The following is a 13199-nucleotide window of genomic DNA, read 5'->3' on the forward strand; positions in this document are numbered from 1 at the left end:
TTACATTTTTCTTGTATTGTTAAGAATTTTTTTTTTTACTTTTCATTGAAGAAAACAAAATAGATGAAAATTTATATTAAATTTTCCCGATGAGAAATTGTTTTTTCAATTCTTTAACAGTTTTTCTTTTTTTTCCAATATTTGAGCATAATTCCGTTTTTTAATTTTAGGTAAAAAATTTGAATTAATTGAAATTTTTAATTTTCAAAAAAAAAATTTGATTTTTCTTTACAATAACGAAATTTAAAAAATTTCATCTCCCCCCTCTGAAAAAAATGAAGGTCTACAATATTTTGACATCGATAAAAAAAAATGTCTAGTGTAATGTGATATTTTTTCTAAATTTTGCGAAACAAATGGATGTTGATTCCTTATTGTGTTTGAATGATGACGAGGAAAAATCATTTGAGTTGTTAAAAATGGAAAATAAAAAAAGTCTAAAAATTACAAATTCCTTGGACAAAATTGATGTAAGCAAAATTTCGGAGAAAATTAATCATCGGAATGAATATGCAGAAGTATTGAATGTTTTTTTTTTCTTTTAGTATAATTATCATTATCAAAAAATTTACTATGAATTTTTTTTTCTGGTTTAGTTAATCGTATTAGCGGACAAGGATCAAGACACTCGTGAAAATCCCAATGAAAATGCAAATAATGAAAATAATGAAATTATCAATCGTTATCCGGAACTTTTTGAAATTTTTTCCGATAGTTCCATTTCACAACAATTTTCCAGTTTTAATTTCAATTCAAATAGTGAAACAAATATTTCCCATGATGAAAATAATTTCGATGTGAAACCAATTAAAGAAATTTCATCACATTTACATGAAGAAAATATTGTACCGGAAAAATTGTCGTCAATTACATTTCGAAATAGTACAAAAATATTGAACGATTCTTCTTTTGGGAAATTGACAAAAAATGAGAGACCAATTTTATTATTTAATACACAAACAAAATCTAGTCTTTCAAATATTACGAATAAAAATACAATAAATAAAAAACAAGATTTGAAGATTCCAATTAAACGAAAGAAATCGAATGATTCTGTTTATGAAAGTCATTCGAATTCGAAAATAAAGAAAATTTCATCTAATGAAAATGTGACGCCTTCATTATTAGTTAATCAACGAAATAATTCTTCAAATTCTTCTTTAAATTCATGGAGAACTTTGCGTGATACGCGAAATTACGAGGAGAATAATTTTTCTGCTTTTAATTTCTTCTCATCTTCAACGACATTGGAAGGTAATCGAGAAAAATTGAAAAATCAAATTAAAAAAGCAAAACAACCTCCAAATAATTTAAAAACAGCACAAGGAGACATCGAAGTGAAATTATTAAATGATAATCAAATTTTTGTGAAAAATGATAAAATTCAAAATGACAATGAATATGAAGCTAATAGGAAGAAAATTTTTTTTGACGTTATTAACATTTTAATTGGCGTGAAATCAACTTTATTTGAAAATCGCAAATTGGTGAAATCAATTCAGGGACATTTTCAAAATTGTTCAATTTTTCATACCATTATTTCTGACGATGCTGTTACTTTATTGAATGAAGGAATATCGAGGTATAGAATGTAATGTTCAAATTAAACAAACAAAAAAATTACAAATATTTTTTGATATTTCGCAGATGTACAATGAGAATTCAAAGCAATGAGAAAAGTGAAGATTTATTTAACGGAGCAAATGAATTATTAATCGAAAGTGTGAGAAATTTAATGAAAGTCGTAAATGAAGAGAGGGAATATTTAAAACAACAAGGTTTTATAGAAAAATTAGTTTTAATTAAATAACTAATTACATTAGATTAATAAATCTTTTGGAAATTTTCAGAGTATTATTATTGCAAACATTTTCTCGATTCGAGGAAAAATAGAAACACTGGACACTTAAAGAAAAATGTAAAGTTAATTTTTAAATACTAATTTCTTAATTTAACATTTTTAATATAATTTCTGTTTATAGACTAAACACACATTGATTGGAAATGATATTCTACTTTCTTCGAGTCAGAAAGACAGAATTGAACAACTAATAACATACAGTGTTTCATTAATTAAACAAATTGTGCCAAAAATGGAAAATTCCAAAATTTCAAGTAAAAAGTCTCCGAAGAGGTAATTTGAATTTGTTTAAAAATGATTTTTAATTTATAAATTAATAAATGAAATTTATTTCTAAAAAAATCTTTTCAATTATTTCAAACAGAAATTCGATAAGTCATGTGAAAATAGAGAAAGAACCAAAAACGCATATGAAAATATCTTCAAGATACAATAATGATATAAAAAATTTAAAAACAGAAACAAGCGAATGTAAATTAACTTCAAAAGTTATTTCATCATTGGAGAAAGAAACGAATCCATTAGTTTTGATAAATAAAAATTCGAATAATGAAAAATTAACGAGATCATCAACTGTGATTTTACCCGGAACTTCGAAACAATTATCAAATCCAATAATTAGAGCAACGAATAAGGGACGAAATAATTGTTCTCAACCAATATGGAAACCAGCTGGAAATGCAAATGTTTCATTTTCATCAATTAGACCAATTCCCCGGCAAAATACACGATTAATCACTTCTGCTTTTGAAAAGAAGAGAGAAGAAAAATCTGATGCATCGATAAGGTAATAATTTTTTTTCGAGAGAGAGAAGTAAAAAAATAAGAAATTAATTTTCTTTAGAATTCCAAGTTCAAAAAAATCAGATCGCAATTCTCAAATGCAAAGATCATCAACAAGCATGGGATCTTATGAATTAAGAAAAAAATCCGATATAAATTGCATAAAATCTGAACAAAAGTCAATGAGTGCAAGAATAGAAAATCAAAAATGTAATTTAATGACAAAAACATCAAACGAAATAACGGAAAATTTGACAAATCCAAATTCTGGAAGAGCAAAATGGAAAACACGACAACCAGAAGTAATGAAAATGTTAAAAGAATTAATAAAAAATACCGCCGATGATGAAGAAAATGAAATTTCTTCAAATTGTCTAGAAATCCCTAACGATTCCGTATCAAAATCGTCATTAATTAAAAGTAAAACTGTAAATTCTTTAACATCTCATGCATCGTCAAAAACAAAATTCGACAATCGTAAATCATATTTGCGTAAAAATTCAAATGATTCAAGTTATTTAGAAACATACATAAAATTTAATTCACGACAAAGTCTCGCCACAAATTCAGATAAATCTTTTGTCGATAAAAACGTGAAAGAGAAAAAATCGAATACATCCCATTACGATCAAAGCATAAATGATAAAAAGAAAAATATAAATGACGAGATGGAAATATCGAAAATTTCAAAATCAGAAATTATCTTCGATATTCAATCGAATGAAAATATTTCTCAATCAAATTGCGAATTAAAAACAAAAATTTCGTCCTCAAAATCATGTCAAGTTTCATTTGAAACTTCAACTTGTTCCAAAAGTTCAGATATTTTATTTGAAGTGAAATCTTTGGAATCTGAAAATCAATCTTCAGAAATGTTTATCAACAAAACATCAAAAAAAAGTTTTCGTGAATTGAGAGAAATTCTTGAAAAATATGGATTAAATGTGAATGAAGCGAAAAGGTAGATTTTTTTCAATTAAAACAAAAATTTCATTTTTATTATTTACATTGAATTTTTTTTTTTATTTTATCTAACAGAAAATTGAATTCAACGGAAAATGGATCATTTACATCGATTCTATTGGATAAAGAAAAAGGAACAATCGTTGCTGTTTGCTCATCACAAACTTTATTCGATAAATTCGCATCTTTATCAGATAGCGATTTAAAAATAGTCGAATTAAAAGATATCGTGAAGCAATTATCCTCAGATTCATTTGATAATAATAATAAAATATCAAAAATAGAAAGAGAAATTGAAACTGATCATGAACAAAATTTGAAAATTGTCCAAATAACTAATAACAATTCAAAAAATTCACTTTCAAAACACGAATGTTTTTCTGAGAACAAGAAAGAAGAATTTTCTTCGTCATCGTCAATTAATTGCGCAGAATTAATCAAAAATGAATTAAAAAACAAAGAAACTTGTGAAAATTCAGAGAATCAAATTAACATTCTTTCGAAAGTTGAAGAAAAATTTTCGTTTGTCAATTTAATCATAAAAGAAGAAACAGAACGTAAAGGAAAATTTAATTTTCCAAATAATTCTAAAAATGATGATAAAAATTTGTTGAAATTTGACGATAAATCTTTAGAAAATTGTAATTTGCAAAAAATGGAAGTTCCAAATTTTGAGAGCGTTTTACAAAAAGATATAGAAACACCACAAACAGATGACAAAGAAGTAAATTTATCGAAGAAGGAGAAGGAAATTGTAAAAAAAATTGAAATTTTTTGCGATGCTCCAAAAGAATTAACTCCTATAAATTCTGATGTAATTGAAAAAATAGAATCACCTTTAGTAAATTCATCATCAAATCAAACGGAATTTTCTTCAGCAAATTCAGCTTTAAATAAGGGGAAAAAAATAACTTCAACTGAAGAAATAGTGAAAGAAGAATACAAATCCACGAAAATTGAGAAATTTGAAGATACAAAAAATTTAGTTCCAAATAATAAAGAAGAAAATGAAGAAAAATTAGTAGTAAATGAAGAAAAACAATTTTCTAAACTAAATTTAACTCCACTTGAAGAAACAGTAAAAGAAGTTAAAAATTTTGAAGAAGATTCTAAAGAAGAGGATAAAAATTTGAAAACTGCAAATTCTGTTGTTGATAAAGAAAAAATTAATGAAGCTAATACTTTTATCAGTTCTAAGAACGAATTTTCTTTGGTAAATTCAATTTCAAATGAAGAAAATTGTTCTTCAATAAATTTAATTCCTCCTGAAAAATTAATAAACGAACATTCAAATTTTCAAGAAGAAAATTCAAAAAAAGAATTATTAAATTCAACTTCTAATGAAAATATAGAAAATAAAGAAACATCATCTGTAAATTTAATCCAATCTGAAGAACTGATAAACGAACTTTTAAAAGAACTTTTAAATTTTCAAGAAGATCCTAATGAAAAATATGAAGATTCAAAGAAAAATTCATTAAATTCTCTCATGGTTAAACAAAATAATGAAATTCAAATTGATTCTCCAATTGAATCCGAAAGAGTTCTTAAAATTAATTCTATGGAGAATTCAACTCCAATTAAAGAAATAGAAAATGAAGAATTTTCTTTCGTCATTTCTACTACAAATGAAAAAATAGTCAACGAAAAAGAAATTGCTTCAATAAATTTATCATCAACTAAAGAAACTGTAAATAAACATCAAAGCGAAGAAAATTCTTCAAAGAAGAATAAAAAGTTCAAAAAAGAATTGTCTTTCTTAAAATATGAGTCGGGTAAAGAAAACGAAGAAATAAAAAATCAAGAACCTGTAAAAAACGTAAGTAAAAGATTAGAGTCAATTTCTAAATTAAAGAAAAAATTATCACCTATTAAATCCAATGATGAATTCTTCAAAAAACGTTTGAATTCCGTTTTAAAAGCAATAGCAACAAAAAGTGAAAGTCTTTTACAAGAAACTGAATTAATGAACAATGAACATCACAAAATTGTTTCAACAATTTCACTTGCAAGCTCAAATTCATTTTCTAAATTGAAAATTCTCTCAGTAAAAATTCCAAAAATCAATATAAATAATTCAAATTTGAATGATATTTCATCGAAAATTAATGTAAATGAAAATAATCAGGAATTCAATTCTCCAATCAGATTAATGTCAAAATTAAATTTTATTCCCTCACTCGTTGCGTTTTGGGACAATAAAAAAGAATCTCAAATAGAAATAAAAATTATTGACAAAGAAAATAAAGAGAATTCTGAAAATTTGTCAATGTGTAAAAAATCAATTTCTTCAAGTTTTATTGCAAATGTGAAAAAATTCGAAAACTTATCAAAAAATTCTAAAATTGAGAACTCTTGTAAAAATTTGGAAAATACAAAAAACTCAGAAACTTGTAAATATTCAAAAATATTGGAAAACAGTGATTTGACTAGAAAAAGAAGAAATACCCAAAAATGTAAATCTTGCGGAAAAAAGCGTAAATACTCATCAAATTTGAGTTGTCCATTGAAAACGGAAATTTCCGAGACATCGGAATTATTAAAATTGAAAAATCAAAATTCCAATGAATTTATTGACGATTATTCACTGCCATCGATGATTAATTGTAAGAATGGTAAAATTCACAAATTTCCAATGATCGACAATACAAATCGATTAGCACAAAATTTAGCTGTTGCAACACTTAAATTGGCAACAAAACGTGCACAAAATTTATACAAAAATGTTGTTCTTTGCCGTCAATGTTTGACATCGTTAAACTCACATGATTCAGATATAACATTGGAATCAAATAATTCACCAAGACGAGTAAATAATAACAAAAAAAATTGTATGAGCGACAAAAATGATTTGAAATTGAAAGATAACGACAATTTTTCGTCAATTAATGTTTTAAAATCGAAAACTTTCAAAAAAGCATTGAAGACATTTAGAAATTCATCGAATCGAAGGGAGAAGCATTATCAGAATAATGGAAAAAATAACAAAATTTCAAAAATTCTATTCGAGGAACATTTATCGAAATCAATTTTAATTGTCATTTTAATATTTTTTCTCGTTCTTTGGTATTTGTTCTAAAATTATTTTATTTAAAAAAAAAAAGAATTTTCTTTTTTAGTATTTTTGAATTTAGGAACATTTTTCCAATTTTTGATATTTTTTTTACTGTTTATTAGTTGGGATTTTTTTCTTTGGTTTTGTTTTAATAAACGATAATAAAAGACAAGTTTTTAAATTTTCTTTTTTTATTTAAAAAAAAAATAGTTCCAATTTTTAAAAGAAAAAACGTAGAAAATTTATCTCTTTTTTTTGGGAATAAATATTTTACAAAAAATTTTTTTACACACTATAAACAAGGGACATTTTCTTTCAATCTTATTCTCTAATGAATTAATAATTTAATTACACAAATAATTAAAAATTCAATTGGATGAGGGAAAAAATTTTTGAATTAAAAAAAAATTTATTCATTAACATCCACGGATATGGATCCAGTAATATCGACAAGTTGCTTTGATGTAAATGTAGCGACAATTTTTTGTGGTCCTGATTTTTGTGGCACCAATTCATGTTCAACGTAAATACTTTCCTCTGGATCGACATTGCGAAATTCAATGGTTTTATTTTTCGACAATCCAGGACCGGCGTAGTGAAATTTCGAATTTGTAAGTATTTTCTTTAATGGATTTTTAAAACTTAAAATTATAATCGAAGGTCTTCCCACGACAAGTTCCCCTTCAATCTGAAAAATTATTTTTTTAAAAAAAAAATTCTTTTATTATTTAATTTTAATTATAATTATGCGAAGAATAAATTTGAATAAATTTTTATTAATTACTATATTAATTATTGAAAATGAGTTTTTTTTTAAAGTGATTGTATTGTTTTTAGGTAATGTTTGATGAGAGCAAGGCCAATGAATTATACCTTGACATCGATGCTCGGCTTGAGAACCTGAAAGTCGTCCTCATCTGCCCAAGTTTGTCTCGTTTCCTCCACAGACGCAATTGCATACAACTTCATTATACAATATTCCACCAGTTTGTCTAAATAATCATCAACTGTAACGGTGAGTTTTAGCTGTTCATCTAAAAAGAGAGAGAGACGAAAAAAATTTCCATCAAAATGTTAATTAGGTATTTAATCTCTAATTTATATTCTTTTTTTTATATATTTTATCAAAAAATGTTTTCGCATTTTATTTCTCAAATTTGCATACATGTTTCATGTGATAAAATTAGAAACTAAAAAAAGGATAAATAATTTACAATTTGAATTTAAACTCACGTGCATGTGGCTGAAGAGCAAACGATCCTGATGCTCTTTTCACAATATTTGCCTTGATCCCAGTGTAATAAACACTTCCAGCTGACAAAATTGCTTTAATATTACGAACCTCATTTGATTTATTTTCAATGTTGACAGTAACTGTAAATGGATCTCCAATATTTACTCTCATTAAATCAACGAGATCAAATACAACATCCTCTTTGCCTGGAGCCGGAAAAGAATAAAATCTCTTTGCCAAATCAACACTCCTTACTGCTCGATAAAGTGTCAGTCTTTCGGCCGGAGTTCCTTTAAAATTTTCATATAAGAACAATTCAAAAAAAAAACATTTTTTCGAATGAAAAATTTACCTTCTCTTGCTTTATACAAATAAGTGATGTCCTCTTTATCAGTATCACCATTTGGATCAAAAACCCAAGGAGCTTTCGTTAGGATCATTCGACCTATGCTGAAAATAAAAATTGATAAATAAATTTTCCACGACAAAATATTATTTAAAACTCACTGATATTTATTGCTCTCAATTTTCGAATATCCAAATTCACTGCTTGGATCCTCCTTCCATCGCATAAGATCGGCATTAACTGAAGCTACAAGAAATTGAATATCATAATTATATCCCACAACACCCGATCTCACAGCCTCGACTGACGCTGGACCACATTGATAAAGCCCATCTGATGTTTCTTGTGGTGTTGCATCAATTGCCTGCCATCCACCATAGCCCTTGGGAAGATCGGGTCTTGCCATCCAAACATCATTCCAAACATGATAATTCCAAATTGAATCCATATTACCCGAGGGATTATTTGGATCATAATCAAGTTCCTCATTGTCCATTGAATAATAACGATCAACCGATAATGTTGCATTTGTATCGTGTGCCGATACTAAATTTGTTACAACACGTGATGGAATTCCTAATGCACGACAAACTGTTGTTACAACACCCGCGAATACCCAACATTGACCGTATTTCACTTCTTTTTCAGTTGATAAAAATTCCTCAAGTATTGGAACACTTCCGGTCCAGGCTGATGGCGCTGTTCCATCCTCGTATTCACCGTCCCATCGACCCTCGATCACTCCTTTATCATCGTTCGAATTTATCTAAAAAGAAATTTTTTTTCTAAATTCGAAAATAAATTTATTAAATAATTATGTTAATTAGTTTTACAATTCTGGAAATGGCTCGTGTCATTTTTATCGGATCGCCTCGGGATATTGTCTTAATTCCTGATCTCTCGAGAAGCAATTGACAAGCCGGTAGAACTGCAGCATCAAATTGTCCAAAAATCCATTCTCGTCCACGAGCACTGCCATAGGGACCAACCCATATTTTCCCCACGTCATTCAATACATATTCATGTAATAATTGATGATCTTCAAAATAGACATTGTCCTCTGTAACAATTTTTTTTTTCAAATAGAAAACATTTACTACGAAAATTATGATTTTTGACAATTTTTCTAAAAAAAATTAGTGTCTTAATTTTTTATTATAAAAAAACTTGAAATTTTGTTATCAGGGTGGCAAATTTTTGTAGCAATCCTGAAAAAAAATTCTAAATTTTATATTTATTTTTAACAGGAAAAACGAACCTTTGATCCATGGATTAAAAAGCAAATAAATATCAGCGTCATGAGAATGGGTATTAACAGGTTTTCCCCTGCCAACAATTGTTGTTTCAACATTTAACTGCCAAATACCCACGGGACTGTCAATGGGACTTCGTACCTCGACGGAAATATCGGATCCATTTGAGCCCAACATTCGAACACCCCAGGCTTCCAAATCTTTGAGATGATTATCTCGATTCACAGTACCAATGCCTCTTGTTCCACGCATAACACTTGGATTTGATCCGAAACTAAATAAAAGTCTCACAATATCCGTTTCATCAATATAATCGCGATTAAATCTCAATGCAACATTAAAAGTTTGACCACGACGAAGAATTGATGTTGGTGGATCAAAATGGACCAATTCAAAATTATCCGTATGATGATTACGTGCATTTTCCACCTCGTACATGTAAACCATTTCCACTGTAAGAGGCTCGTCCATCTGGAAAATTATAATTTAATTATTTATTTTTCGCTGAAAAAGACAAAAAGAAAAATTAAATAAGGTAAAAAAATATTTTTTTAAAAGAACTATTATTAAATTTAAATTTGTCGAATGGCAAATATATCTGTCAGTTGGGAATTGAGTTTTAAATTATTCAATCTCAAAACGCGGAAGTAATTGTCTCATAAATCTTTCAAAAGAATCTTGTATTAGAAAATCGAAAATTGCTTTTTTTGATTTCATTCAAAGTCACTTATTTAATTACATGTGTAGCTAATAAAAAAAATATAAAAAATTTAGAAAAACAATAAAAATATAGAAAATTTAGAAAAAAAAAAATTTTCAGTTACTAATTATTATTATTTACTAATAGGAACAAAATCAGGATCAAAAAGGAAAAATCGTGTCATATCCGCCTTCGATTCGTCAACGCTTTATTACGTAAATTATAATCCCACGAAAAAAAAAAAACTTCCCACAAGTGACGTGAGTGCGTAAGAAAGTGAATTCCAAATCAAGTTCAAACTCAAGAATTGCAGCAAAATTGTGTTGCGTGTATATGAAAAATGAAAGTGATTCATCAATTTTTCTCTCTTACACACATAAACGAGGATTTTTTCTGAGAAAGCTTCATTTATAATTTATAAATGTAGCAAATATATACATGGAATAAATTACATCAGGATATAAATAGTCACGAAGGTGGAGTCGATGAACAATAATAGAATAAAAGGAAAAAAATTATTCGCATTCTTCATAGGATCATAATAATGGTGAGTTTTTTTTTTCTTCTTAATTTTTTAGATTATTATAATTATAAAATTTTTGACGTTCTTTGCTAAAAAGAAATTGTATTAAATTTAAAAAATTTAAAAATAAGATTTTAGAAAACCAATTTTTTTGAAAATTAGTTTTGAATTTGTAAAAGGCATTTAAAAAAATGTTTTCCTTTCTTATATTGTTGTTTTTAGTAAAATCGAGATATTTTGTAACCAACCAAAGTTTACTGCTTAGAATAATGAGTAAAAACCGGTTATTATAATTGAAATTCAATAAACGCAACTCTAAATTATAAATAAGTGAAGAAATTGATTAATATACAAAAAGTGTGACAATATTAAAGAATAGGGGAAGCATTGTCTTGTTTATTCTTTTTTGCAATAATTATCTTCAATGTAATTTAAAAATCAATGGTAAATTTTTAATGTATTAAATTAATACACTTTTTTTATAATTCACTCCTGTGATTATTTTTTTCAGTTAACTTTTGATTAATTTGTTTCAAATTAATGTCTTTAGTTTAATTTTATTCCTCTTTTCAAAATGCAAAAAAAAAAAAAAAATACTACTAAATCTTTGATTTCTCTGAATATTTATGAATCTAACTTGTTTTTTTAAATTTTAACGACATACTTTAATTTAAAAACCTCCGGATTATTGTAAATATTATTTTTTTTTCTAAAGTACGGTTTTAATCTAAAATAATTTTTTCCATTTTTTATTTAACTTATTTTGTTTCAATGTAAACAAAAATAAATTAACAAGTAAATTAATGAAAAAGTAAGTTTTTTGAAATAAAAAATTATTAAATAAACTTTATAAAATAAAACAAAATATTTTTTTTTGCATTTGAACCGAATAAAAAAAAAAAGAATTAAATGAGAAGAAATAATTTTTTTTTTTCACTGAAATAATATTTCTGCATAAATCTTCAGTAGAAGATAAAAATTATGTAAACATTTTTGTTGCACTCGACAAAACTGACCTTTTGATCCAAAAATTATAACGTGTCACACGAACGAAAAATAAAAATTTAAAAGTAAAGAATCAGTAACGAAAATCTCACTTGAGTATTATAGAAATTGACGTTTCGTTTACCACTGTGACGTTCAACATTATTTTCAGCCTTTTATAAGAGCTGCAACTTCTTCGGTGAGACTGCCGAATCCCCACTACGACAATTAATATTTATAAAAAAAAAGTCTCACATATATTTATTGAGATTCAATGAATGCAGTGTTTAAAAATCTCATAATAATTATTTTCTATTAAATCAATATATTTAATTAGATAAGTTTCCCATTTTCTCAAAATTGCCATGAAAAAAAAAAAAAAATCTCTGAGGCGATTTTTCCCTTTAGTGGAAATCTGATTTCAATAAGTTCCTGGAATATTACAAATTTTTCTCCTTTAACTAAAACAAACATTTGTTTAAAAAAAAGGAAAAATTAAATTAATTTAATTTTTTCACTTCAGTGATAAAACGTTTATTTATGAATAAATAAAAAAACAAAAAAGAAATTTAAGAAAACAATATAAAAATGAAATTTGCAGTTAAATTGAAAATTTATTAAGTAAACGCTTAAAATAACAAAATGACCCACTAAACTGTTTAAAGACATTGACAACATTTATCTATATCGTTTAATTGCGAAATAATTTAAACTAATGAATCGTTCCAAATTTCAAGTTCCGCATAGGTTTATTTTCGTTTTTATTTAACAGAAAAAAAAGTTATTTTAATATATTTTGTTGTATTATTATTATTATATATTTAAATACGAAAATTAAAAAATAAAATATATTAGTTTTAAAAAACGTAATTTTTTTAAAAATAAAAACGAAGAAGAGAAAATATTAATAAGTTTTGAAAATTAATTCTATATAAAAACTTAATTCAAAATTCGTTTTTTAATTATTTTTATTGCAATATCAAAGAATCTTGTCACCTCTTTTATATTTATTATTCATTTTTTTCAGTACCGGAAAAAATTGTTTTATCATTCATTGTAAAAGTTTTTTAATTTTATTTCTTCGAAATGTACATTATAAAAAAAGAAAAATAATGTAAATAATTTAAAGTCTTGTTATGTAGGTGTAAAATGAACAATTTCCTTTTCATCATTTTCAAAGACTGATTCTGATTTGCTCTAACGTTAAAATTATTGCTATAGTAACAATAAGACAAAAGAGAGATTTCTAAGACAAGATTTCTATTAAAATAATTTCAAGCAATTTACAAAATGAAACATCCATTTTTACAATTAGTGCAATTTATTAATGACAATTGTCAAAGTGTTAATCGACATTATATTTTACGTAATATTATATCTAGTAAATAATAAATTACATCATTTTAAGAATAAATTTTCAATTAATCACTGTATTGCATTTATGTCAGATATTATCGATTCAAGTTTATTTAAATTGTTAGATTGTAAATTTTTTTT

The 13199-nt window shown here is 25.9% G+C and overlaps 3 protein-coding genes across 3 annotated transcripts; 2 read left to right on the top strand and 1 right to left on the bottom strand.

Annotated features, from left to right (window-relative positions):
* Positions 1–146: 146 nt before the first annotated feature.
* Positions 147–2652, top strand: LOC127287305 (putative uncharacterized protein DDB_G0282133). Its single transcript, XM_051314139.1, has 6 exons — positions 147–518; positions 597–1582; positions 1648–1778; positions 1851–1918; positions 1983–2134; positions 2226–2652. The coding sequence occupies exons 1-6, from the start codon at positions 357–359 to the stop codon at positions 2650–2652; spliced, it is 1926 nt and encodes a 641-aa protein (XP_051170096.1). The 5' UTR covers positions 147–356.
* On the top strand, positions 2610–6776 carry LOC127287225 (MATH and LRR domain-containing protein PFE0570w-like). Its single transcript, XM_051314046.1, has 2 exons — positions 2610–3605; positions 3683–6776. Exons 1-2 carry the CDS (start codon positions 2743–2745, stop codon positions 6684–6686), a joined length of 3867 nt encoding a protein of 1288 aa, XP_051170003.1. The 5' UTR covers positions 2610–2742; the 3' UTR covers positions 6687–6776.
* Positions 6777–6835: 59 nt separating this feature from the next.
* LOC127287227 (hemocyte protein-glutamine gamma-glutamyltransferase-like) lies at positions 6836–11891 on the bottom strand. Its single transcript, XM_051314049.1, has 8 exons — positions 11735–11891; positions 9501–9966; positions 9076–9302; positions 8404–9008; positions 8249–8346; positions 7896–8186; positions 7536–7696; positions 6836–7350 (listed from the first exon to the last, which is right to left on the bottom strand). The coding sequence occupies exons 2-8, from the start codon at positions 9964–9966 to the stop codon at positions 7072–7074; spliced, it is 2127 nt and encodes a 708-aa protein (XP_051170006.1). The 5' UTR covers positions 11735–11891; the 3' UTR covers positions 6836–7071.
* Between the last annotated feature and the right edge of the window lie 1308 nt (positions 11892–13199).

The sequence above is a fragment of the Leptopilina boulardi genome, unplaced genomic scaffold, assembly GCF_019393585.1.
Source record: "Leptopilina boulardi isolate dan_hultmark-lab unplaced genomic scaffold, ZJU_Lbou_2.1 LbouV2_368, whole genome shotgun sequence".
NCBI classification, from domain to species: Eukaryota; Metazoa; Arthropoda; class Insecta; order Hymenoptera; family Figitidae; genus Leptopilina; species Leptopilina boulardi.